The 27,844-nt window shown below is 43.3% G+C and overlaps 2 protein-coding genes across 6 annotated transcripts in view; one reads left to right on the top strand and one right to left on the bottom strand.

Moving 5' to 3' along the window:
• The window catches only part of U2SURP (U2 snRNP associated SURP domain containing), a 44,184-nt gene extending 31,242 nt beyond the window's left edge, over positions 1 to 12,942 (bottom strand). For 4 of the 5 annotated variants that reach the window (XM_088060946.1, XM_088060947.1, XM_005527071.2 and 1 more), the window contains exons 1-5: positions 11,960 to 12,022; positions 5,056 to 5,103; positions 2,154 to 2,252; positions 945 to 1,059; positions 412 to 545 (exon numbers count right to left, since the gene is read on the bottom strand). In XM_088060946.1, coding sequence (XP_087917072.1) covers positions 412 to 545; positions 945 to 1,059; positions 2,154 to 2,252; positions 5,056 to 5,103; positions 11,960 to 12,004 — 441 coding nt within the window. In that variant the 5' untranslated portion in view covers positions 12,005 to 12,022. Of the gene's footprint in view, positions 1 to 411; positions 546 to 944; positions 1,060 to 2,153; positions 2,253 to 5,055; positions 5,104 to 11,959; positions 12,023 to 12,704 lie in introns of those variants that run through there. The other variant, XM_088060948.1, reaches the window with a different exon arrangement.
• A 7,279-nt stretch (positions 12,943 to 20,221) lies between these two features.
• PAQR9 (progestin and adipoQ receptor family member 9) lies at positions 20,222 to 27,844 on the top strand. The gene has a single exon (XM_005527069.3). The coding sequence runs from the start codon at positions 20,330 to 20,332 to the stop codon at positions 21,542 to 21,544; it is 1,215 nt and encodes a 404-aa protein (XP_005527126.2). The 5' UTR covers positions 20,222 to 20,329; the 3' UTR covers positions 21,545 to 27,844.

Below are 27,844 nucleotides of genomic sequence, written 5' to 3'. Positions count from 1 at the left end.
AGGTCAATTTACTTTTTGGTTTTAAGATTAAAAAAAAAAATAAATCAAGAACAGATGGTAGCAATAGGAATTGAGAAGAATTGCTTCTAAAACCAGAACTTCCCAGGACTGAAGCAGCTGTTACTTTGCAACAGTCATCACTAAATCTGCATCCATGAGATGTTTGTCCACATTAGCAGCAACACAGTAAAAGAGCAGTGCTACACCAGGTGCACTGTGCCACAAACAGGGCTCCTGGACCTCTGCATTTCTTCACCTTCAGATCTGCTATGGGTTCAGGCAACTCCAAATGCCCACCTTCTCTCAATACGTGACACATGCAGATAAAACTACTCTGCAAGATCACATGACCCTTTTTCTAAGCACTTCTAAATACATCAGGATGAGTTAAGATTCAAGTGAGAAACTTACAGGCTTTTTGGTTTCTATCATTAGGAGGGATGGAGGTTTCTCATTAGATGGCTGACTTGGTTGATTTTTTTGATCTGAGAATCGTGACGAAGGTTTATAGATTTTACCCCGTTTTTCATCCGTTTCATGCTCCTCTGAAATGAAAGACAAGTTGAAAGCCAAGTTTATTAACTAATCCTGCACAACACTGCTCTTTAGAAAGAATGATGTTCTTTAGTCCTGGCCATTCAATTCAACAAATTATTTCATTTTTAAAAAGTTGGTAATATAAATTTTACACAATTTAACATGTTTTAATATGAAGAAAAAGAACATAGATTAGGTAGTCTAAACCAAAGCATTTCTTCTTCTTTTGGTTAAAAGACAAATCACACCACTCCCTACCTCAGTCAAAGCATAAAGTAGATATTAGCATCAAGGTTTTTTTTCTGCTTCTGATGTAACGTATTAATTTTAAAATACAATTCAAAGCCAATCTTCATCTTTACACAAAGCCGAATGACCCACCACCTCCAGAAAAAGATTAGTTATACCTTTAGATGCATTAACGATTCCTCCTCTTACAAATGTTTTCACTTTATTACCATCACCTCCTTCAAAGGCAGCAAGGAATTCTTCATAAATTTCTGCAGCAGCCTTCTCATCCTCCTACATAGCAAATGTTAATCTATTTACTATCATCACAGAACAACCTTCACTAGACAGTTACTCTTAAATTAGCTATGTGACATGCCTTTTTATTTTCTAGAGTTCAAGCTACAAACTGCATCAAAGGAGTTTCAATTTTAGACAATTCAAATTTCTGAGAAATGTGGGCAGAACACAGCACATAACAAGCAAAGCCAGTGAAGATGTGTGCTCCAGTACGTTCCTTTCCAGGAGTTTACATGGCAACATTCAAAAGATGCCAAACAGAAAAGCTCGAATCAGAGTCTTATGAGCCTGGAGCTTTGTTGGCCTCAGCATGAGAGAACAGTGCCCATTCCATCTCAGCCTTTACAATCAACCCACATGGCTCAAAGAGACCAACAAACAACAGGACCACCTTTCTGCATGTCCCAGAGAACAAGTTAATTCACTGGATTAAGCTGAGACACTAAATTTAGGACTATAATGACCTTTAGGCCAGTATTTCTGACAACCCAGCAGGAGATAAGCCACTGGAATATAGTATGAGTTGTGAGTATGAAGTTCAAACCCCAAAATTTTCAAAATTTCCACCTTATCAACTACTAGATACTATTTCATAAAATCTGGACACTCCTGAGTAATCTAAAATGCAGAATCAAATTTTAAGGTTTGTATTAGTTTCCAATACAGTCAATCGACCAAAAAATATTTTACAGAACTAACAAGGATGTGTACTGAAACAATTTCAAAAATGACAAGTACGCTTTGTAATGACTGAAATCCAATGATAGAGAGCAAAGGAAGAACAGAAAATTACCTAAGGTGATAGCTGTCTCCATCCTGAGCAATACATCAGTGGATTACTGTAATTCCCTATTTCAGGAAGCCAGAGAACTTGATTTCTCACAGAGAAGAAAGGAGTAAGCCTCTCTGTATTGTAATGCCATGGATGCCAAAAATATATAATACATGTGAAATATAACTCTCTTTCGCTCTTAAGAGAGCTACAATTATCAAAACTAAGATATCTCGTGTAAAAGCTGATTGGAATTTAAAAGCAAACTTATTTGAGCTCTGCATACAAAGTAAATTTTTTTAGTGTACACCATTACCTTCTTTTTTAATTCTTCTTGCTCTTTCTTGCTCAGAGTCCGTTTGGCAGCACTCATTTTGCCAATACTGAATGCTTTAAGTTTACTTTCCATTAGAGGCTGCAAAGGGAGTAAGAAAAGGCAGACATCAAACTGTTTACAAAACAATTAAAATAATGTTACTTTTGAACTTGATCTAGACCAGTAACTCAAATAAAACAAAAAGCCATTCCTGTACTTATCTCTGAAGCTGTCATTATCTAATACAACTAAAACAAGAATTTAAATCTGTGTGGCTTCTTTTAAACAAATCATCCCTGGTTTAATGAGAAAGTTTTTAATACAACATTCAAACAGATGAAATCTGAAGGACCCTTGTTGTAAGAGCCTGGACGTTTATCACTGTGCAGCACTGCAGTTTCTAAACCTTCAGAAGTACATGCTTTGCACTACAGTTCTTCGCCTTCCCTCCCCCACCCCCTCAAAAAAGCTTTTCTGACTATTTTGGCCAGAATAACGTTTGTGCAATGTAATGGAACAACCAAATGGATGCTGAATTTTAGTTGTACTTCAAGGTTAAAATTAATAGCTTTGCTGGAACAAGAAAAAGCATTCCAGGTGTTTTCAGCTATCAGTTAAATGAAACAAAAAATCTTATATTCAGCTCCTAGATTGTTTCTAATTTCTTTCCAAAACCCTTTTGAACAAGCACTCCACATAACAGTAACTTCTGAAGTATGAACTGGAATTCTTAAGGCTCTATTCTGGTAGTTAACAGGCACTAAAGCACCAAGAGAAGAAAGACAACAGAATGGAGAGCATGTTCCAAAGATACGGGCAGTGGGAAGTTAAATGAGAGAAAAGGCAGTTTTCCAGTTTCCAGTTTCTCTGGAAACTCCTACCTTAACACAGTAATTCATGAAGAATCAGCACAGTAACAAAGCCCCAGAAGAAAAAACATAAGCTATGAGCCTTGTCTTCAAAATATTTGTCATGCTCTTACGCAGAAGACACGGGGATCCTTAAAACTATGGTTTTTGCAATGACAGTTCTTAAAAAAAATATCAGCTCAATAAAACATTAAGACAAATAAAGGAAATATCTTAAATGCTGAATTGTAAACAAATTCTGATACTAACTGGAAAGGGTTTCCTCTAGGAATAATTTTCTTTGTAAAGAGTTTTATTTTTATCAGCTTACTATTAAAAAAATTTTACATTAAAAAGCACCATGAAAAACCAACTGTTTGAAATATCTACAATTTACAATCCATGGTTAGAATCACAAACACCTCTTAGATCTGTGCCAAGCATAGGACCAAGCAGCTCATATTTCTTTGAAAGTGTTCCCTCTTCATGACAGAAAGTAAAGCTATCAATGACAAATTTATGCAGTGCTGTCTGTGAAGTTATCTGGCTTATGACACTATGTTTGTCAACATGAGCTGCTGTGACAGGTTTATCAGGAGCTTTTAATTCATCTGTGTGATTTTAATTTAATAAAAGCCAATCTTCCAGTTGTCTGAAAAACAGTTTCTATTTCAATTGCGTAACAAACAGTATACAACCTTGGCAAAACATGAGCACACAGCTAAGGCACAGCAATGCAGGAAGAACAAATACCACGCTCCTACCCAAGGCTTATCCTGTCATCAGAAAATAATCTCTCACAGTAATGTCATAGGATACCTGCAGATCAGCCATACGAATATTTGTTCTAGTGACATAAGGGAAACAGCTGCAAGATAAGAGATCTGGCACTATGATCTGCTCAATTTAGAAAGGGGCTCAGGAAAAAAAAAACACCTTCCAAGTGGCAGGAGCAATATAAAGTTAAGAAGATTGAACTAATTCATGCCTGCTAGTTAGATTCCAGTGGACAATTATTATCATTAACCATATGAAGCTTCACAGAATTCCTAACAACAGAACTATACAAAACTTCCTCCTTCAAAAAATGCAAAATACTGTGAAAAGTGTAAAGCAAATTATAGAAGCAAAGAGAAACTTGCAGCTGAGTAATCAAATCTCTGTATGAAAGCAAACTTCTGTTTCAACATTACACTGCATTGACTGTAAGGTGGCACAAAGCATTCAAGTTCCAATTCCATCGGTACAAAATACTCAGAAGACATTTAAGAGTAATTGTTCAAATTGTAGCAAGTAAAAGAAATCAATAAAACAAGCTACTTCTTTATGAAAAGTTTCTCCTAGCACAACTCAAATAATGCTCTTACAAGCAATTTAACAGCTGGTAATTGACTTTTGCATGTACAAAATCAAATTGAAATCTTGAAGAAAATCCAAACCACTGAATTGTCTGGTATGAACTCCTACTTTGGCTCCTGCTGCCTGCTTTAATTTTAGCTCAGAAACAGGTAGGTCTCCATGCAACATACCAACCACAGAACCAGGCAAAGGTCTCGTCACAGGGGGTAAGGGGTGGGGTGGCCAGCAGGACCAGGTTACTCCTCTTACCTTTTCCTTTACCATATTCTATTAGAAAGAAAAATAAATGATGAAACTAGGGCCACACTGTCCCAACTTTGAGAAGCCAACTGTATGTGAAAAGGCAGTTCAATATTGCATGACTCCTAGGATTGATCACCTTGTATTGTCAAGCATTCCTCAGTGTAAGAAACAAATCCATACAGACTCCTTACAGCTTCTTTCTGTTCCAGTACCATTATGGATGCAGTACCATACAGCACAGCTTCCTACACTGGTGCTTGTTTTGAAAGTTTCAAGGAGTATTTTTAAACATGAAATCAATGGTTCATTTGCAAACACCTACAGGTTACATACCCAATACATCAGACTCTGCCTGTAGCAAGTAGTTTTCTTCAAAAACAGGCCTATTCTGAGTTTGTGGGTTTGGCTGGAATTTTTTTGGTTTTTTGTTTGTTGAAGTGTTTTGGACTTACATGTGAATCAGCAGATCCAGTGGTATGTACTGCATCTGGCCCCCTGACCTGAGGAGAGAATGATGAGGAGGTGAGACACACAACAAGAAACAGACAAACTGGGGGGTTTTTCCCAGCTCTTGGAATGTGATTTTCATTTCAATTTCAACATCCAAATATACAAGAACAAAGATATATATAATATATTTAAAGGATATAATTGACTTAGGTCACGTCAGAAACAATGTCAGTATAAGGCAAATAAGGGACAGACCTAAAGATAGACCATTAAAAAAGTCTGAATTTCCACAGCTGGGTTTTATAAATGTCGCTAATGGCACCAATGGGAAAAAAAGTAAGTTAGCTACATTGCATCTTCAAGAGTTGTCATTAAAGGCTGTTAAAGATTACATAAAGTGCTTGACTACATTTGGCTTCCTATAAAGTAATTTCCAAAACTGTTTTTACTATATTGTGCATAGATGGAACCTGGCCTCCTGAAAAACCTTAATTAGTAGGTTGTCAATTCCATTAGCTGAAATCTGTTCATTAGTTACAGAACACTTGCATTTCTCCTTATTACCAGGAGTTAATAGTTTATACCAGAAATAGTAATATATGATGCTCATTTCCAATCTTTCAAACCCAACAAGCACCAAATGCTACTCTAGGAGATAGTTTACTAGGCCTTGTTTTTATTGTGTGTCCTGCTTCTTCATCAGCTAAGACAACATTTCTCTTTCAACAAATATATTCCTGTGTTACACAGTAAAATCAATTTAGAAAAAAATGGTCTTCAACATAAAGCATTTCAGCAACTAGAATTAAATGCTCAAAGGTAAAGAGCAAAACAAAGACACCACCTTTCCAAGGGAGAAGCAAAAGGCTTCTAGGAATATGTCTGGAGTTTTTTTAAGAAAGAGAAATGGGACAGGGAAAAAACAGGAAAAAAAGTCATGTCTTACTCTCCAAGACTTCCCCAATCCCCTTCCTTGAAGCACTGGGTACATGACTCACAAGCACATCTTTGCACAGAAGCTAGTAACAAGCTGAACTGACATGCAGTTCATTAGAATACACATGGAAGCAAATATCTCAGGCAACTTTTATTGATGCGATCTTCTGCAAACTTCTCCTTCTGTGTACTGGGTGTTGGATTTTTTTGTGATCCACAACTGCCTGTGGCACTCAGATCAGTAATCTGTTATGCACAGGTCTACATACTGCAGAAACACAGCCTAATGAAAGCTGTCCTCCCCACAAGAGTTTATGAATGTGTAGCCCAATATCACATAGATAAAAGATGTACGCTGTGAAAAGAATTCCAGAGCATGGAAACAGCATTCTTCCTGCTGCCAGCTGCCACCCTGCGGCAAGCAACACAGCAGCTGCAATTCCAGCCTTCCAAAAAACAATTTGAGACCTGCAGTTAAAAAAAAATCAGTCTCAAAGGTGGAGCAGTACAGTGCTGTCTGCCTTAGTGTACCAACACAGATCAAGCATTGCTCCAGGAAAGGAGTTCTGGCAACAGCAGAAGGGAATGGCTACTTCCTGATTTTCCACATCTGTTTCATTTATGGAAGTTTTAGATAGCGACACCTCCCAACAGGGATGGTGCTGAAGCTGCTTATAGGGAGGACAAAAACAAGGCATTACACAGAGTAATAAACAGTGGGAATGCTCAGTTCCAATGCCAGTCACAATGACAGATTATCCTGAGGAAGAACATAAAAAATAGTAAGACACTAAATCTGCTTCTCCAGCAGCAAGCAGATGATACTGCTCAGAAAGACTGCAGTGTGTGGTAGCACAGAGATTCTGTGGGAGTACAGCGGCACTCCCCAACCCACTGACAGGAACCATGGCACTGTGGAGCCACTTTGAACATTAGCTGAGCAGCAGAATTTCTATTAAGGTGCACTCAGAAAACTTCTAAAAGCAGTTTTAGCTTTCACAACAACTGTACCCCAAAAAACCTAGCAGCTTTGGAGAGCCACATTATTTTCCTCCTTCAACAATTCTTATTTTTAAGGTCTTCTCTTTCCTATGTATAAATTTAGTTCTACCTTTGATACTGCTCCTGACTAACCAAGCAACTGTTCTGACAAAGCACAAGATGAAAACATTCTTAACAAAATTACATATTGCTATCTGCCGGTTTCTAAATAGCAGTTATTTTAAAAAATCACAAATTCTCACAACACTGCACATTGCATCCATCTGCACTGCCTTGACAAAAGGGGCCATTTTGTTTCCTTAAGAGTCAGACCAGCTGCACCGATTCCGCAGAATCAGTGTCTCTCTAACAGAGGGAAACATTCTAGAAGATGTTGCCCACCTGTGTTGAAATCTGGAGCCGCATTATTTTTTTCTGTTCTCATCATGTCAAGTAGCTCAACTGAACTTAACTGCTGAAAGAAAGACACACAAAGCTCTGCTCTAATGTGATGAGATATGAGGACAGCTCCCTCGTGCTCAAAATGCCGACAGAAAAAATGCAGTGAATCCAACTTAGTCACTGCCAGCATAAACAATTGACAAATGCCTTCTTACCCCAATTCATTGCATCTCTGCATGAAAACTATCTTTTTTTTTTTCTTCCTCAACCAGACTATTTTACATCTGGATCACTTTTTCCATCACTTTCACTCTGCACATTTCTCAAAGCATGTGCCAGCACAGCTGAAGTGCCATTTCAGCAACCTGCATTGCTCCTGCAGTAACACAGAGCCCTGTTGGACTCCAGTCCTCGAGGTCAGGTCACCCAAAGCTTCACTACTGAGTCCAGCCAACTTCACTCAACCTCCAGGAGAAAAACCAAAAACTTCGAAGGACCATACAAATGAGATTTATGACAAACTTTCATGAAAATGCCAAAGCAGAGTCATCTCTGAGATTCTGATCTTTATATTTTCTTCCAGATTCAAGGAAGCTTCCAAGGAAAACAAAGAGAACAGCTCTTCAAAATCTTCATTCCTGCCCACAGTTCAGATGGCCACAAATACTGCTCTTCATGGTTTCTCCAGACTTAAAAATCTTTTGGTAAAACTAGCATGATTGTGCTATTTCACAAGTATTTAAAATATGCTGTATATAATATATATTTTTTTTAATTAATACTGATGTCATTTAGTGAAACAACAAAGAGCAACAAAAGCACAGAAGCTGCCAATATAACCCAGGAGACAATCTGTGGTCTTCTAAATGCTAAATGGTATTTTTACAACTGTAATGGCTACAACTTAAAACATAAATGAAAGCCCCATCCTTCAAATAACCAACAGCTTCAGGGTAAAACTCTGAAAGACACTCTGATGAAAGCCACTCCTACCCTGTTTCAACAGCTTCCATTGATCCTGCCTCCATACTGGTCACACTGAACTACAGCACTGTTCCTGGTCTAGCTGATCACTCAGAGAGGGAGAGATGGGAAGGTTCATCCAAACCATTTTCCAATAACTACACTGCCCAAATCATGCCAAATCAACCAAAGAGGACAATGTTTGGTAGGGAAGAAGTAGCTAAGGCTGGGACTGGTTTGTGTCAGCACTGACAGCTAGGAAAAACAAATGGGAACACATCATAAATTAAGATGTCAAAATTCAGAAAAAGGAGGTTTCCAGCTTGCCTTATCCTTTTTATTCTTCCTTTCTCCTTACGAAGTGCTTGAAAACATCTGCAAATTAGGTTATGGCTAATGTGTTCAGTCTTTACAGTTACTGGAATAATGCAGATTAATGTTAGTCCCTATCAAGTCAAAATTTGCAGACATATAAGTAAATGGACAGTGGCCTTCTCTGGAAGTATTTGTACAGTATAGTATTCCATTAGAATCTTAAACTCAGATAACAGGTACAGCTTTTCAGATAAAAAAGGGAGAAGTACAGTTTAGTTAAAGTGGAGTATTTCCTCTGCATATAGAACACAATTTGAACAGCAGTCTATGTAAGAGCAGTGGCCATGCCAGACAGTCACTATGCTCAGAGGATACAGTAACGAAATGGAAGAGTCACTGAGAAGCTAAAATTTCATTACATGAGGATAAAAACTGAACATCTGTATCTGTCATTTCAGAATCACGTCCTACACCAATGTCCAGTGCAGTCTTTGGCAATCCCTACTTTCTCCTCTTTAACTATACTTCTTTCCTACTTGTATTTCTCCAAATCTCAAGCATGAATCTTGCTATTCTAATCTCAAAGTGCCAAAGGAATAGTTAATGCTTTTGCAACACATTTCACAAGGGAGACTCTCAAAGTTACTTAGCAGCTGCCAGTATCACACAAAGCAGCTGCCACCACATCGATGCAGGCACTGGGAGCTCCCTGAACCTGTACCACCTCCAGCAATGCTTTTCAAACAGCAAATCAAACAGATTTGATGCCTGACTGAAAAGATGTGATTTTGCATTATAAATATATAAAAATATATATTATCAAAATAACTGGGTCAAATTCAGTACTTGGACTCTAAGACTGAAGAACAAAGACCAACCATTCTGAAGGGGAGAAGCTAATTTATTTCAGGCACTGGGTCACAGTTCCTCACAGAGCACAGAAAATAAAAGGTCACTGTGTCTTCCCAGCAGGTATCTAGAAGCCAGCAAAGGCACACCTTGGAATTGCCACTGAAACATATCCTATGAGTCTGAGAGATAAAAAAAAATTTGTATTTGCAGAAGAAATACAACTTGCAAATACAATGCACCAAAAGAAGCCTACAACTTCCATTTTAATTACATAAGTAATGATTCCTAAAATTATTAAAAATAATCAAAATGTCTGATAAATTATTATATCAAGAAATTGAGCAAAATCGTTATTTGCTCAATTGTTAAACCACAAGCATTTTCATATAGGCTCAACTAAAAATACACATTTTAATTCCTGTGTGAATAAACTAATTAAAACAAAAAGAGTATTACTAATTTCAGTACCATTTCTTTCTGAACACATCTGTAAAGTATCTCAATGTATAAACACAAGTATTGATGGAATAACAAAACAAAAGTACTTAAGGGACCATACACTGTTCAGCCCCCCCCAGATTTCCCAAGATTTACTTTTTGTGAAATAAATCTCAAGAGATAGGCATGTCTTATTTTATTTCACTTTTCAAAAGAAACATTCTCATGGATCCAACTACGTACTATAGCTATTTTCTTCGGCACATAAAATAATATTGACAAGAAGAAACAGCAAGATCTAGAATGTAAAGCATGAGAAAAATACTAGTGGAAAATGGCATGGATGTCTGGAGGAATGGGAAACTGAGGGGTGAGGGGGAAGCGCACAAAAGTGAAGAGGGAGGTACAAGACTTCTTCAGCAGGCCCTGATAGATGAACACACATGTGACCTTACATTCCCTACGTGTGTCCTACTGACTTCCATAGGATGGAAGAGTTAACTGTCTCAACACACCTCTGCAGAACTGACCTCTAGGACAGAAAACAATTCCTACAAATTAATTATTACTGTATATTGAATAAACAGTATCATCAGTACAGAAATAGTAAATGACAAAACAAAAATAGTCTACAATGTAACTGCAAAAAGAAGGGAATCACATCTGAGTTGGTTTTCTGTACCATGTTATCAGTTGCTTTAATCAATAATTAAGTATTCTATTTCTAATTATACTTGAAATATGTCCAAATTTGTCCAATTCCCTGAAAGCCACTGCCCACAAATCAAGACCTATTTTACTACTCAAGTTTTCTGTCCAGCTCTTATTTGCCATTCCAAGCCAAAAGCAAGACAAAAAAAAGTTTATTGGCAATATTTGGAACAGATCATACGAGGGAAACAAAAATAAAACTCTCCTACTCTAATAACAACTGAGTAAACATGCAAAGACTTTAAGTAACTACATTTCATTACCAACTGCATTAATCACTGCCGTTTCTAAGCAGGAAAATTTAAAAAAAAATTAAATAATCCTGGATTTGATTAATAAAAAGATGGACAAAAATTATTCATTTAAAATACTGGAAATTCCGGAGCCATAACACAGCTTTCTCTTCTTTGAATGACTTACACACCCGCACATCAAAACCTGGAGGATTTACATAATTCTGACCTAAAACCTGAAAAAAAGTGAATGAAAGGGAGTAATCCTCAAACCATACACCACCAGTGCATCCCCCAAAATATCTTGCCCTCTCTACCCTCCCAACAAGAGCGATGCTGCGAGCGCAGGCAGCTCTGGGCTGTGACCACCCGCTGGTTTCAGAGCGTAGGGCCAAGTTTTCCAGAGCAGGAGCACTACCTGTGCTCCCGAGCTGGAAATCCACCCAGCAGGAATTACAGGAAGTCGAGTCGGTACAGTGAAAAGCGCGGGGAATGCCGCGGCAGTCCTACGAAACTTGGATTTTCATCGCACTTCGAAAGAACCCACCCCATCTCAATTCGCCGCTATCCTTCACACTCGCGAGTTGGAAACTAGCTCTGCGCGGGCTTAAGCCCACGGGGGGAGGGCAATGAAGTGAAATGAAACCCGTCGGTGGGCACGGCTGGGGCTCGGGCATTACGGAACAGCCCGCACCCCAGCCCGGGGACGCGCGGGCCGGCACAGCGCCTCCGCCCGGCCCCGCGTCTTCCTCCGCCGGGGCACGGGGACGCCACGAGGACAGAAACGTGCCCTGAGCAATCTCGGGTAGCGGGGGTGCCCCGCAAGAGGCCCGAGCCCCCGAGCCCCCTTCCCGCCTCCCACCCCGTCCCGAGGCTCGCGGTCACCCCGGGCTCAGAGCAGGAGCAGAGCAGGCCGCGCCGCCCGCGCCCCACCGCTCTCCCGCTACCGGGCCCCGCCGCCTCGACACTGGGTCGCGGGCCGTGCTCCCCAAGCGCAACGGAGCGAGCCACGGGCCGTGCCTCCCGAGCAGAACGGAGCGGGCGCGGGCCTTGCCCCGGGGCGGAGCGGCCTCACCTTCCCGGCGGGTTTCTGCGAGCCGCCGGGCGCCTTGTCCGCCATCTTGCTTCTCCCCTCGCCCAGCCCTGGCGGCGGCCAAGCGAGCGCCGATCCCACCGAGCCCGCGAGCGGAGGGCGCGAAGCCGATGGCCGAGCCGCCGATAGCTCCCACCCCCAGCGTGGCGGGGCCGCAGCATCCGCAGGCAGCGCTCGCCCTGCACGTGCAATAGTGTGGAATGGAACGGAGACCGTTCGGAGCAACCCGAAATATTGCATCTCATTGAGAAAAGCCCTTGAATATTCCATGCCAGGAATAGCCTATTCCTGGCATGGAATAGGCTAACACAGCAAATCCTTCGTTACTGGGTTTGATATCACACTACAATTGTAACTTTATTGAACGCTGTTTAACTGGGGATTATAAACAGCGGTCACATTTATCATGAGTCTTGAATCTCCGTGCTTTCATGGGTTTTCAGAGTGGAATATGCTGGGGCTGAAATAATACTTAAGAAAAAGACAAGAAGATGCACAGAAATTAATGAAAGCTTTAATCCACCACCTGCCGACACCCACTGTCCTCTGAGTTAGCAGAGAGGATGGAGCAGGGCCTGTGCTCACAACCACCTGGGGCAGCAGAGCACGAAGGTTCCAGAAGGGAGATTAAAAAAAAAAAAAACAAAAGGAGAGGTTGAAGAGGGCAGAGGCAACTGCAGAGGGCTGGAAGTTTATAGAGGAGGGCAAAACTCTCAGGAAACCTCACCGGCTGCAGATGTGCGTCCAGCTGTGCAGGGACATGGTCTGGTGAGAGCTGCTGCTCTGCCCGCAGCTGTATCAGGGTGACGGCTCAGCTGCGAGCGCTTCCATGGCAGCTGTCACCGCGTATCACCAGTACCGAGCAGGCTGGTCAGGGCGGGCACGGCACAGCGGCGCGGCAGCGAGCGCTCAGAGCCGGCCGGAGAACGGCAGGGAAGTGTCTCTCAGAGGTGGAGGACGCGGGTCAATGTGCAAGAAGAGCAGTGCGGGCAGAAGGAAGAACTGCCAGCGTTTCCTATCCCTGCAGCCGTGCCGGGCCCGGCGGGACGCGCAGGCGCCGCCAGGGGGCAGGCGCGGCCCGCGCCGCGCGCCCGCCTGAGGCGGCCCGTGCCACGTAACGTGACTCCACCCGAAGTTGCAAAAAAAATGGCAAAATAAAAAAATAACGATCCCCATCGTTCCTTAGGTACGAGCCGCTTTAGGCCGCGGTTCAATCCGCAGCGGGCCAGGCGGTGCTGCTGAGGGGAAGGCGAAGCAGGGAGAAAGGCCACGCGGCAACCCACGGGTTTCCCCGGCTGGTGGAGCCTTCTGCCGCCCTCCGCAACACACCGCGGAATATTCTGGTAACGGCGTGGCAGCCGAGGCTGCAGAGAGAGGAGATGTCTAATACTCCTGAGCAATTCCAGCGATAAGCGTGTGCTGTTCCTGCGGCTGGCACGGTGCTGGGTCGCACATCTGCTCTGGAGGAACCTGCACGGTTCTCTTGGATAAATGTGACGTGGAACCACTGAGGCTTGGAAGGAAGGAGGGGGAAATAAAACCCACGCATTGACTGGCACAATTCCACCAGTCCTTTTAGGATATTTTGAGCCCCAAACTTTCCCATAGAGGAGTCCTTCCACATGAAAGGATGGCGTTGGTCAAGGAGCATTACAGATGGATTAGGCAGGATTTACTGCTCAGAATCTGAGCCCCTTTCTTCCCCCATCTTTCTCCCTGTTTATTTGAGAACCATTTCACTGGCTTGCAGACACAGGATTAGTACCATCTGTGACCTGCTTTTGGGGTGGTTTTTAACATAGTAGTGCAAACAGGTGCAGCAATGAGTTGAAAGCAAACCAGCTGGGGAACTTGTACTGGCTAGAAAGGGCATTTAGGGCCACAAGAGAAGACACTAGATGATGCTTAACTCTCCTGAGACCATATTAATAAACCTGGCATGGAAAATGACTGACGCTTCTGGATAAAAACAGAGATCTAGCTGGAAAGAGGAACATGCCCTTGGATGATAGAGTTTTGGGGGCAATAATGTTTAGAAAATTTGTGCTCCATTTGGCCTCAATCCCTTTATTTTATCCACCTCATTAATCCATTTTAATTATCCACCTCATTGTTCAAATCCTCTGCCTACTGCTTAGCCTCTACACTGTTTTGTAATTAATAAACTGCACCAAATTAAGAGCATCGCAATCCAGAACATGCTGTGAAGAACAGGAAAGATATGCTTAGAGTTTCAAAGGTCATCTCTAAAGATAATTTTTCAGAATGAACTCTACTCCTCAATCTGTACTATTTATAACACATTGCAATAGTACAGTAGCACTTGTGTACAATGAGTGAATGAGAACACATGCCACTGTTTTGGGCTTAATGGGAGAGCAAGGGTAGGAAGGAGAGCGGGAAGGAAAGGAAGCAGTGAGATGCAGAAATCCATGGAGAATTAATGCTGGAAAGGGTAGGCTAATAACAATAACAACAATATTGAAAAGTAAATTGTAGACATTTTTCATTATAATGCAGTAAGTCTGGTTGCCTGCAGACCTGGGAACTGTTTATTAACTATTGTTACAATAAGTATCATTAGGCAATATACTTGGGAAAATCATGAATTATCATAAATAATTAAAACTAAGCTACATTAAGTAAACCACGTGCTGCAATGTGTTACACTTGTCTTTCTGGCTGTTTTTTCCCCCAGCTTTCAGATGAAAGCTCTCCACTGCTCTCCCTGCAGGCCAGGACACAGAACTGATGCAATTCTTTAGGAAACGTGGGTGTGAGGGAATAGGAGAGGAAGGATTTAGGGTGCCGTGCAAGTTGCCTACTATGTGGCAAAGGAAGCATGTTTGAGGACATGGGTCAGGCAGATTACGAGTAGGACAGAAGTGTAGCTGCAGAGTGTACAGGTTTGTAACTGTAGTTTCACATTTTCCTGTCTAGTTTCACAGAGTGACTCACGGATCACTAAAGCTGCTGCCTCTGTGTGTGTTCCCCAGTGCTTAAGCAGCAGTCTTCCAGCTTCTTCCCTCATTCCGCCCTCCACATCCTCCCACCCTAGAGACTGAAAACCGCCAGCGAGGATTCTCAAAATAGACAGCTGCAGCTCCCCCGTGCACTCGCGGGTTGCTAGGGAGCTCTGGGTGCGCAGCGCCAGCCGAGAGGAGAGGCGGACAGCACTCACAGCCGGAGCACAGAGAGCCTGGGCTCAGCTGAGATGCTTTAGCAGGGACCACCGGAATAACGAAAAAGAGCCAGAGGGGCTGTCTGGGAGGTTTGCCTCTTAGGTTCCCAGCAGTCTGGACTTGCTGCCACTGCTGTGTCTGCTCTCTGTCCCCCGGCAGGAGCCATCTCTCTTTGTTAGTCCATCTCTCAGTGCTGGCGCTTTACCCTCAGCTCTCCCTCAGCTGTGAGTCTTGCTCTATTCCTGCCATTCAGCAGCTGCTTTCCCTTCCAGGACCCCACTTCTCTCTCCTGGGATACGTCTTATCAGGGAACCCGGATTCTTTCTCCCCCTGGGATTCCTCTAGCACCGAGGCACATTACGCAAACCAGTCACAGAGGCAACATCTGACTTGAGCTGTCTGGCTGAGAAGGGTCAGACATTTGCAGCGTAGTTTGCAGGCATTAGTGCAAGTATCAAATGAAGGCTTAATTTCAAAAGTTCTCCTGCAGCTTCTTGTCAGAGATAATTAGCCTACGTGGCTAGAATCCAGATGTGCACAGCTATCAGCTGTCTGAAAGCATGGAAGTTCAAGATGAGTGCAATGCCAGTCATTCCTTTGCCATACTGAGAGTCTCTCCTGTCAGGTTACTAACAGTGAGTAGCAATTTGTGCTCTGCAAAACACTCCCACTCAGCACATACAAACAAAACAATTTCTTAGTTATGCACTTTGTAAGTGAGGGTTCGGTCCTGCAACCCTTGCAAAGGACAATCTGTACTTTGCTCTTACCATGAGCCCCTGTAATCTGGGACATTGGTGGATTTTAACAATGGAAAACATTGAATATGCACTCACCCAATATGTTATTCTTCACCACAGTGAAACTAACTTCACAGCAGTACTTACGTTCAGATTTGCTGCTGTCAAGAAAAAGGCAAGTTTTACCTCAAATCTTTCAAAAACAGGAACTTTAAAAAGACAACAACCAAACTTCCAGAGAAATTTTATTTAAATGTTAAGTATTTTACCCAGTTTTCTGTTTGGTGTTTTTTCAGATGTGTTTCCTTGCTGTTTTTTAAAGCATAAAGGATACAAACCTGAAGATATTAAACTTCAAGGTAGAAAGGGCAGATAATTAGAAGCTTCTGATCACTGAGACATTAAAATGGACATTGCTGTGCAACCACGATAGCATTGGTTACTGTTATTCCCTGTTACAACATCTGCCTTTTCTCTCCTCCAGGTGAGGCTTTAAAATATAGGTATCACTCCCACTTTTCTTTATCTACCGAGGCTTTATAAAGTATAATTGACCCTAATTAGTTACTCAAGCAGGAGAAAGTGACGCAAGGTTTCCTGTTTATCCAGTCTTAAAAAGATAGTGGAGTACAATCTCCAAAGGCAAGTTAATCGCTTCAGTATTAGAGCAAAGCACAGTGTCTACTCAATTATTACAAAGTATTGTAATCACTGCAGTAAAAGGTTACCCATCAAGCCATTACTTTAAAGAGATTAATACACATTTAAGAAAGGATTAAAAAAACCACCAAAGAACAAAAAGACCATTTTTTATGTCTGTGTATCTCTTCAGATGTTTTCCCAGAGAAACTGCAACCATGAGGTACAAAAACAAAGTTAGATGAAGCTAAAGCTTCCTTTTCTTTAAATAGAGTCAAATTCTACCCTCTCTCTTGTTCAGAAGAGTTCCATGGAAGATGTCACAACATAGTCAGAGTTGCTAAAAAGATTTCAGTGCAGGAGAAAAATCCAGAGGAAACAAAGAGGGTAAATGTTTTTACTCAGATAAAACTTACTGAGAAAGAAATAATCAAATTCTTTCTTAGAAGTAAAGATATAAAAAGAAAAAAAATATATTATACAGGTGGAATTGTATGGTAAAAGGATTAAGTCAAGCAAGTGCTACTAAGACTGATATTTGCCAGCATCAGATGAATTGGGTGAGGCTAAAGGTTTATCTTCAAAAGTATCTTCCAAACACTATCACTGCATAGTCATATTACTACTTTCTTTTAAAGGATTTTTTAAAATTAGTTTCTTTATTAATTCAAAAAACCTGTGCATGTAAGAGGGCTAAGTACAACCTCTTCCCTAGTGTGCTGAGTATGTTGGAGTGCAAAACATGCATTTAGCTTTTTTTTTTTAATTTCCGAACCAAAAGGCATGATTTCACTGGGTAGGGTTGAAGTAATTTAGAACTTTTTAGGACTTTTGATATTTCAGACAAAATAACACCTCAGAAATTACTTCAACATGGAATAAAACAAAAGTATAATGTAGAAACAAACTCACATTTGGTATTTGAGCACATCTTTTCCTTTGAGTCTTCATCCAGGACTAATTAACATTAGCTTCCATGACTTTCCTTATTAGACAGTACCTTCATCAGTTTTTAAGAGTCTTCTAAAAGGTTATTTGGAGAGAAAGCCTGCAGAAAATTCTACACATGCCAGGAGAAACCGTGGTATATGCTGACCATGCTCTTCTAAATATAAACTCTGGTTAGAGAAATGCAGAGGCTCTTCATGCACTACATTACATGGACTCCTCTCTGTGACCTCCAGAAGTCCTGATTCTCCCTGGCTTACCACATAATAGTCATGTAATACTAACCTTGATGGACTACATATGAATAAGAGGCTATTTTGAGATTGTAAGCGCTTCAAATTGTAAGGTTTCCTTCACACTATCCCACAGCTGGCTTGGGAGGAGAAAATTCAATGTAGTATGTATGCAGTGATCTTCATGAAAGCCCAGGCTATGCTCAGAGATCATTCTTGCTGTGATGGGTCTGCCCTGGAAATAAGCAAAAGATCTGGATCATTAGCAATGAGTTCCATAAATGTGGCTGCTAAAGCATTAGTGTGTACCTCCACCAACACCCAGACAGTCCAGCGTCCACCAGAACTGTCAGTCTTGAATCACAAGCAAACCCTACCTGCTCCTCCCAGCCTGGGCTGCCTCAGTGGGCCATAAACCGTGTGGGTGGCTCTCCCAGGCAGCCAGGCCATACCTCAGAACTCCCCAAGGCACAAGGGCTGAAAGCCTCCCACATCCCTAAATGTCAGGAGACTGCAAGAAAGTCAGAACGTGTCAAACGAGCCCCGCTGCCACTGCAAGGCCAGCAGTTCCCAATCTGCAGTGGATTCTGTCATTCTTTAGACACCATCTGTTGCAACAGCTGCTGGTGGCTTTCCAACAGCCTCTTTAGTGCAGGTCTAAAACCTGATTGCTCTCAGTCAACCACCCCTTCTTATCTAACCTTGATGAGAGAGACTGAAGATCATGGTCACTTTGGTCCTCTCCCATAGGGCATGCAATAGCATTGGCCACCACAAATGGCAGTGTCACTGCCATGGGGGACTGGGAGACAGGATCACCAGAGCCCTACTGGGAACACCTGCATGTGTGAGGTGATAGGAGCAGGGCAGGGGCCGGTATTCCTTAGCGAACAGCCCCCTCCCCACCACCTGCATCTGCAGGGATGCAGCACCCAGTCCAGCATCTGGCCATCCAGCATCTGAATCTCTTCTTCACTGTGGCCACTCTAGTGAAGAGCAGCACCATGAGAAGCCTGACCTTTACCAGAGGCTCAGCAATTTCCAGTAATCCCCCAAGAGCCTTTCCTCTCCCTAAATCCCACACTGCTGGGTCCAGGAGGAGCAGGGTCCTGCTCACTCCTGAGGCTCCCTGCAGGCAGAGCTTTGTCAGTCACTCCCCAAGAAGCGTTCACTTGCCATGTCCCTGCACTCCAGCAGGCACCCCCTCTAAAACACATGGCCATCAGAGTATATTAGGTCTGCTACCTGAAAAATGTCTTTTGTTTAGTATTTTGCTCCTCATGTTAGCTTTTCAGCACTGTTCAGTTATGTTTATTTTCTTAGCAGGTCTCCTGTGTAATGTAATTTTTATAAAGATTATAAGCAGTGTCATCAGTCTGCTCTACTTTTGAATAAAAAATGCATTGAAAATCACTTTCAGCAACACACTTTTAAGACTTGTTTCCTGCTAACTTTAAAAAAACTTATTTCTGGTTGCCTCCTTGTTCAGAAGATTTTTCACATTGTTGTGATTCACTATCAAATAGAAGATTTTTATAAAAAGCTTTGGACAGAATGTCCTAATTACACTTGACCTCAGTTTATACCATGTGACCATGCATGTATCTGGATATCACCACGTAAAACATACTTTTGGCAACCAAGAGCTATAGGATGTTTAAGACCATCAGGAAACACGTTGAAGCAGCAGAGAGCAATCCCTTAGTCTGGCCCCTACCTGCACCTGCACTTGTGGCTTACCTTCTATTTCCTTCAGATGCCTTAAGGAATTGTAACGCCCGTACAGCGCTTTCCCCCGTATTTTTATATTCTGATTATGTAACTGTGCTGCTTGCATAACCGCAACGACAATAAGTGTAGGATTTGTCTAAGGATCAACACGGAGCAGCTCCTGCCAGCCGTTCCCGAGTGTTCCTCCCAGCCGCCCCGCTCGGAGCGCGCAGATAAGGTGGGTGCCGTGTGTGTCAGTGACGCTCACCCCGTGCAGCCTGGCCGGGAACGTTTAGCCTAAAATAACATTTGCATTCACTGCATGAGATAATGTCACCAAAGAAATCAGGTCTCAGCGGCCTTACCGAAGCATACACGAGAGACCGCCACCCAGTTGCCACCCGTCCCCTGTCTGAGGACACTTCCCCGGTCTGTCCCGCCTCCGGGGACCCCCCAGCATCGCGGGGCCATCTCCCTTTTCTCGGTGCTCCCACCCGGCTCCTGCCGCACGCGCGGGCGCAGCCGCGCTCGGGGCTGGGCGGGCGCCCCGGTGCCCCCTTTGTGCTCTTTACAGCACAGCAGCCCCGCGGGCAGGCCCCCGCACCGAGCGGTGCCGATGCCAGCTGACCTTGCGCCCGAGAAGGGGTGCCTCGGGTCCGGCCCGGCCGCACGCCTCGCTGCGGGGGCTCTCACGGACCCGCCTCTTCGCTGAGTGGCATCAATCATTAACGGCGGCTCGGATGTCCAGCGCCTCCCACCCCGGGAAACCCTACCCGGGGCGGCGGGGGCGTCTCTTCCCGCTCCTCGGGAGCGCTGGATGCGCCGCCGGTTTCCAGTTACCGCGATGCCGGGCGGCGGGGCGGGAGGAGCCGCGGCGGTGCCGCCACTGCCCCTGCTGCAATGAGTGATGCTGCCGGGGGCGGCGGCGGGGGCGGAGAGGCGCAGAGCTACCGCGGATCGTCCGCCGGCGGCTGCGGGCGCAGCGGCTTTGCCTCGCCCGGTCGGCGGCGAGGCGGCGGGCCCGGGGCCGGCCGGGGCAGCAGCAGCATGCCGGCGGGAGAGGGGGACAAGAAGGAGGCGGCGCCGCCGCCGCCTCGCCCTGCCGCCCTGCTGCGGTGGGACGAGGTGCCCGAGGACTTCGTGGAGTGCTTCATCCTCTCGGGCTACCGGCGGCTGCACTGCTCGGCGCAGGGGTGCCTGGCCTCGGTGCTGCAGCCCACCAATGAGACCCTCAACTTCTGGACCCACTTCATCCCACTGCTGCTCTTCCTCAGCCGCTTCGGGCGGCTGCTGCTGCTGCGGGGCGCCGGGGACGTGCCCTTCCACCACCCGGCCCTGCTGCCGCTCTGGTGCTACGCCTCGGGGGTGCTGCTCACCTTCGCCATGAGCTGCACGGCCCACCTCTTCAGCTGCCTCTCCCCGCGCCTCCGCGCCACCTTCTTCTACCTGGACTACGCCTCCATCAGCTACTACGGCTTTGCCAGCACCGTGGCCTACTCCTACTACCTGCTGCCAGGGCTGAGTCTGCTGGACGCCGGCGCCATGAGTCGCTACGTGCAGCAGCGGCTGGGCTGGCAGCTGGACTGCAGCCTGCCCATCGCGGCCTACCGCGTGCTCGTGCTGCCCGTGGCGCTGGCGCTGGCCGTGGGCTGCACGGCCGCCTGCTGCCGCAGCCGCGCCGCGTGCTGCGCCTACCCCTTCGCCGTGCGCACCTTCGTGTTCGCCATGCCGCTCAGCATGGCCTGCCCCATCATGCTGGAGAGCCTCCTCTTCGACCTCCGCGCACGCAACCCCACGCTCTTCGTCTACTTCTACCGCCGCTACTTCTGGCTGCTGGTGGCCGCCTTCTTCAACGTCAGCAAAATCCCCGAGCGGATCCAGCCGGGGCTCTTCGACATCGTGGGGCATAGCCATCAGCTTTTCCACATCTTCACCTTCCTCAGCATCTACGACCAGGTGCACTACGTGGAGGACGGGCTGGCTGAGTTTCTCAAGGCACCCCTGGCTGCTCCCACCTACCTGGGCACCGTGGGGTATATGCTGCTCCTGACTGTCTGCCTTGCCGTGGTCGTCAGGAGGTTCCTCAACGTTGCAGATCTCTGCAAGCAGGACTGACCAGGCTGGCGACTGTCGAGACAGCGACCACCATGCCAGTGACCCTTGGGCTGGAGACCCTTGGGCCGATGACCTTCAGACTGGTGACCCTCAGACTAGACCCACCATGTCCTGAAGAAGCTGTGAAACTTGGGGAAAACACACCTGTGGAAGAGCCAGGTCCCTTTCATGGAGGTTTCCTGGAGAAAATGACCATGGCAGAACTGCTCGTGCTCTTTAAACTACTAGGTTACCAGGGGAAGCAAGCAAATGCTTACTGGTATGTTGCTGCTTAGAGTATAAGCTGAAATAATTTAGCTCTGCTACTAGGAAGAATGCATGAATGGTGAATGCCACTTAATTTCATAATAATTAGGTCTAAACTAGCTCTGTATATACATATATATTTATATATCTAGCTATATATTTATTAGCTATATATATGTGTATATATATGTATACACCTGAAGACATTTGTGCAATGATTTCTCATAGACTTTTAACCAACTCCTATGTGAAATTTCCTAGCAGATTATGCACTGACATTTATCTTCCTCTCTGATATTGTAACAGGCCTTTGCGGCCACATACTGGATTTTAAATGCAAACAAATCAATAGCTATCTATAGTTTCTAAGGTCTTGCAGCCTTTTCAGCCAGGGAACAATAGATTTAAGAGAGAGAGGAAAAACAGCTGTGAATTTTTACAGAATTACCAGTTGATGGAGAGATTTTAATTAGACAGACAGTGAGTGGTTGGTGTAGCCACTCGGATACTAAAATAATATAGAAGGATATGTAAAATAACCGAACCAGAAAGGGGTCAAATTGGTTTGGAACGGGGGCAGAGGAAGAAGAAGGACACTGCATAATGGAATGGCTCTTCCCTCAGTATGTCAGGAACATCTGTTGTGCTAAGGGAGTTGCTAAGGGGCCCCTTTGTCTATCTGGGTAAATCACCCCCAAATCAGTCCTCTGGAGTCAAAGTCAGATGCCAGACTTTCTATAAACCCCTGCCAAGCTTGGTGGGAGTTCTGTGGATGTAAAGAGAGTAACTGATGCATGAGATCTCATTCTGGATCTTTAAAAAAACGACATGGAACTAGTTTCTACTGCTCTTTAATTAGAGCACTGCCAGATTTACCATCCTCATATTAGTTGCAGAATAAGATACTGCTGAATCTGAGTTCAGCACCTGAAATCTGGCTCTACAAGTACTGGATAATGGCACTTTTTCATCATTCCCCACTTTTTCCTGTTCTGATTAGTTGTAGCTGCAGCTGGATGTGTTGAAGTCCTCTTTCAAAAGCTTTGGGGGAGTTCAAAGACAAGAATTAGGAGGTATTTTCCAAAGCAGTATTTTTTCAGAGCAACCCAGGTATTATCCTTGTCACACAATGAAGAGCCAAGTATAGATTGAATTTACTCTCTAGATACATGTTTGTAAACCATATGCAGATTTTAAGCAGATGCATTTTGCTTTAGTCTGACAGAACAAGTGCAATAATATTACACAAGGGGTTTACAAATTGAAGTTCAGGTGAGAAACAACTTGTGTAATCCATTGTCAAAAGCAGGGTGATACTTCCTTAGGAAACCCTTGTGTCACACTGCATTAATAGTGTAGTAGCTGTTTTACTCAGCTCCTGTTGGAGAAGTGTATTTCTGATTGGGTCTTTCCCATTTTCATGGATGTGGTATCTGAATCTCAAGACAGTGTTTTGAGTCCAGTCCTAATCTTCTGTGAGACAAAGTCCCCTTTGTTTAAAATGGGAATATAGGAAGTACTGTAGCCAGGGATTATGAAGTCAAATCCTTAACATGGGTCAGAGTCATCACAGACCCAATAACTGATATGCCCTCTACCAATGTAACAGCTTTATGAAAATTTCTTAGTGGAAGTGCATAAGCTAAAAGAAAATTACACTTACTCAATTTAGCTTTTATCTCAACCCATTTTAGGTATAATGGTTTGAATATTTTAGATCCTTAGTGAATGATGAAAATGGCCTAACAAAAATACATACTCTTTTGCCAACCACAATTCTGCTGGTATGTCATTTCTGGAAGGGCCTGATGTGGTCTTTTAAGGAGATTGACTAGAATTATCTGAAGTTGCAGGTCTAAATTGTGGCCTCTTTAGTTATTGTTGTTGGGCCATAAAAAACTGCATAACCCTGTGTGAGTGGCTGTGTTCAGTTTTCATTTGCCAACCTGCATTAAAAGAAAATAGAAACTACATGAAATATTTTAAATTTTACCTATTTTCACTAATTTTTGTCATAAAAGTAGCATTGCTTTCTTCAGCTGCCAACAAAGCAGAAAATGATATTCCCCAGTGGGAGAGAAGGCTGGTTCACAACATTATTTTTCCTTGAAACGTGCTTTAATATTGTGAAAACCCTGAAAACTCACAATAGAAAGCCAGTGGATCAAGACCCGCAACAATGTCATGCTATGAATTTCCACAACTGTAAAAAGAGGCTAAAAATCTTTGAGATAGACTGTATTCAAGTTAAAATAATAGAGGCATAGTAGTTAGACCCCAATGACTCATCCAAACTAATTATGTAGAAAGAGTTTGCCTGGGAGATGGCACTAGCACATCCAACCTGCAATTAAAAACTGAGAAATAAATCAGAAAGGCCAGGCACAGCAAACCTCATGAGTAGAAGGCAGCTCAGAAACAAACACTAAAAGCCAAATGTAAAATACCAGGCTTTTAAAGCATACAGTATAATGGATTATATTTGTGCTTGTCAGTCACAATGTAGAGGACATCTCAAGTGGCAATGTCAGAAATGGCTGTTGCTAACTTGTAAAAATACATTTGATATTTGGAGTTAGGCCACACAGGGTCATCTATATATATCTCAACGACAGATAACAGTATAAAGTCTGGATTGCAACCAGCTGCAATTTTGCTGGAATCTTACTGCTGTTCAAGAGTTGCCTGTGAGCCCCAGTCCCACTGGCTCTGATATTAAGAATATTGATTCATTCAGAAGTTTCTGTTGGCAAATTGTTCAGGCACATGTATGGGCTTGAGCACCTCATGGAATTATTTGTAAAAGCTGGTTGCAAGCACTGCTGTCTGAGCCACTGTAAGCAGACTGCTGAATCCAGAGTGAATGGCTAGAGAGAGATGTGATTAGAGTTTGAGAGTTCTAATTAGTGGATTTTTGTTTGTCTGGTTTTTGTTTAAAACAATGTGATTACAAATTAAAAAGGTACAGTAATTGTGGAGACTATCTAGGGAATTGTTGCCTGAGTGTCTGTGTCTATTCAGTGAAGGGCATGTATGTAGATAATTGTTCCATTTGCTGTGTCTGATGGACAGAACAAATCTGAGATAAAAAGATTAAAACTGGAACAAGATATCTATAAATATAGTGCTTGAATTTGCTCACATAGAAGTGAGTCAGCATTTGTGTAACTTGTAAGGGTGGAGGATAACTTCTGCTGTGAAAGCACATGGCTGAAGAATATGTGCAAGCATGTCCAAAGCTCGACAGGAGGTCTAACCTGCAGACTAGAAGCATAAGGAAATCCTAGAAAACTAACTTGCTTGCGGAAGTACCTGTCATAATGTTTTTATAACCTGCCATAAGGTCTACACTGTGGATTCCACAGCTCATGTTTAAAACCAAAAAGGCTTTTCAGACCTTTTGTAGTAGAATCTGTAGGGGGATGGGAGCCAAGGTGGGGACTGGAGCACAGAGGGTGGCCTATAAATGCCTGGGTGTCTTTCTGTGTTTGGCCAGCACTGACTTCCAGACTGACACACCTGTGCTGATGTGAAGTTACTGTTCCTGGGGCCACTTCCCAGAGTGTTGGTAGCATAGACACCCCCCGCATTGCATTCAACATGTGCCTAGAACTGCAGTCTACACTGGCATATATTCAGTAGGCCTGACTTCTGGGCACTTCTGAGTAGCCTGTGAGCTCCAAGCTCATCTTCATGTAAGATGGATAAACCTGATCTGTAATCATTACCCTGTTTTCTGTGGTGATACAGTATTTCTTCTGCAGTGTATTAATTTGAATGTTGCTGTCCAGGTTATCTGTGAAGCTCTGAGCAGCTACATTAGCAAGACTGGAATCTACAGTCTAGAAACAAAGGGAAAGGTTTCATCTGCATGCTGCACTTGTAGAAATGTAGCAGTTAAAAGCAGAAGTATGTTGGGTTTTTTTGTTAAAATGATTGTTCTGCTTACTTGTCCAAGTGTTTTGCTTATTATTTATTTGCTGAATCCAGCTACTTTGTCAGGCTTTTGTCAACAGTGCACTTGCAGAAAATGACAGTATGAAAGTTTTACTTCATGTTTAAGTAAACTCTCTGAGGCAGCACATTCACAGAGCATTATTGCACTAAACTCAGTTGATTACCATCCACATGCCTTACAGAAGCAAGTCATACCTGTAGTAATTGCCCAGATTAAACTGTTTTTCATTGCCCATGAGAGTAAAAATGAACAAGCCGAGGAGCCAGGCACTCCTGGGTTCTTATCCTTGCTTTGCCACTACCTGTTCTGTAATCTAGGGCAAATTGTTTAAACTGTGTTAATTTTTAATGAATTTTAATTCATGTGAAACACTGGAATTGTACCAGGGTTGAATTTGACCCTTTGTGTCTCAGTTTCCACATCTGTAAGATGGGGAGAATACACCTTACCTACCTCGCAGGGTTGCTCTGAAGACTAGCAAATGTTTGTAAAGCAATTAAAAATGCAAAGACCCTCCCAGGTGCTAAGAAGAAATATTACTGAACTCCAGCAGAGAGAATGTTATATTTTTCCTCATCTTGTAGGGAGAGGAAAAATGAACGTTTCCAGATTGTGAACTCTTGGGACAAACCCTTGTCATTGCCATACTCCTAGGATGTTCACATCCTGTGTCTTTTGGAGCTTATGGCAAAATTTCCACTGGCTTCAAGTGGGGGGCAATCAAGAGCCAGACAGTGTTAAACAGGCTGACTAAATGCTTAAGGGTCAGGAGTAAAGAGAAAACATACATGACATACATACGCTTTTCTTCAGAAATTCTCACTGGTGACTTGTACTGAGGAGCATTGTAACACCCATGAGGCCTCCTTGTTCATTTAGCCATGGATTGTGTTCCAGTTACTATGAAACAGTGGAGCAGGATTTCCCATCAGTGTCTATAAGACTATGATTATGTCTCAGTTGCCATTGGGAATTTTCAACTACGTCAAACTGCTTCTTACCAGAGTAAAAAGACCTGAAATAAATGAAGCTTTTAAGAAAAAAAAAATATGTAATCACTTGAGAATATAAAATTATATTGCTCAAACAACTTTCTCTTTTTCCCTGCTGTTCTGCAAAACCAACAACATGGAGTTAATCCTATGGTTGAGTGAAATCTGAACTTGGATCTTTTGACCACATATACGTACTCTGTCATATATGAGGAGCCCTGAATAATCACCCTACTGACCCACTCTGCCCATCAACTTGAAGGGCTGACATAAAAAGCACCACTGAGAAGAGGATCATGTTTTTAAGAGTTTTTCTAACTGGCAGCAGTAGCTGAGGGGAAAAAAACAAAAAAAAAAATCAAAGAGTTTGAGTGGTCTGTTAGTCAAGGCCTGTACCTTTAGAAATTCTCCCAATATCCAAGTATATTCCTAGCTTCTGTTAGACACCTCTGAGTCAGGGCTGTATAACCAACACCCAAGTTACAGCTGAGACTTTACTCTCTTCTCCTCAGATGAGATACAAGATGGTAGTGTCACATGCACTGAAAGACACAGACCTCCATTCAAGACACTTTGTGTCTTGGAGCTGGGTGTGGAATAAAGTTAAATAATTTTCACATCTTGCTTAGACAGATGCTGCTTCATTCCACTGAATTCAGTAATAAATTATTGACCAAGATGAAGGAAGCACGCTTTTGCTTTAAGTTGCCTGTAAGGAAACGCCACCAGCAGACTTCTGCTTTCAGGGCAATTGCTTCCTGGGCCATACTCAGAACATGGAGGATTCTGAAGTAGGGCTTTGCTATTTCATGGGAATGCCTTAGGATTTGTGGTTGTAGTTGGGGGTTAATAGTACAGAGAAACAGTTTCTAGAAAGTCAATTCTGTCTGCTAGAGGTTCAAGCACGCTTTAGTAGGAGGTATCATGTTTAAGGGGCTGTGCATGCAATGAACAAAAAGTGTGAATTTTGTGTGGTTCTATTGGGAGGGTTTGAAAATTTACTCTTTGTACACTTTTGGATGCTGACTACTGTATATGTAATGACTATGCATTTTTAGCAAAAAAAAAGGGTGTGATCTATAAATAAAGTTGATTCTGAGTTCA

The sequence above is a fragment of the Pseudopodoces humilis genome, chromosome 11, assembly GCF_049639895.1.
Source record: "Pseudopodoces humilis isolate 2021_Gansu_Grassland_sample_001 chromosome 11, ASM4963989v1, whole genome shotgun sequence".
Taxonomy (NCBI): domain Eukaryota; kingdom Metazoa; phylum Chordata; class Aves; order Passeriformes; family Paridae; genus Pseudopodoces; species Pseudopodoces humilis.
Note: the sequence above shows the minus strand (reverse complement) of the source record. Positions and strands in the feature narration are given on the sequence as shown.

Excerpts from the sequence above, each read along its gene's own strand:
- PAQR9 (XM_005527069.3), top strand. The coding sequence starts at position 20,330 with ATGAGTGATGCTGCCGGGGGCGGCGGCGGGGGCGGAGAGGCGCAGAGC.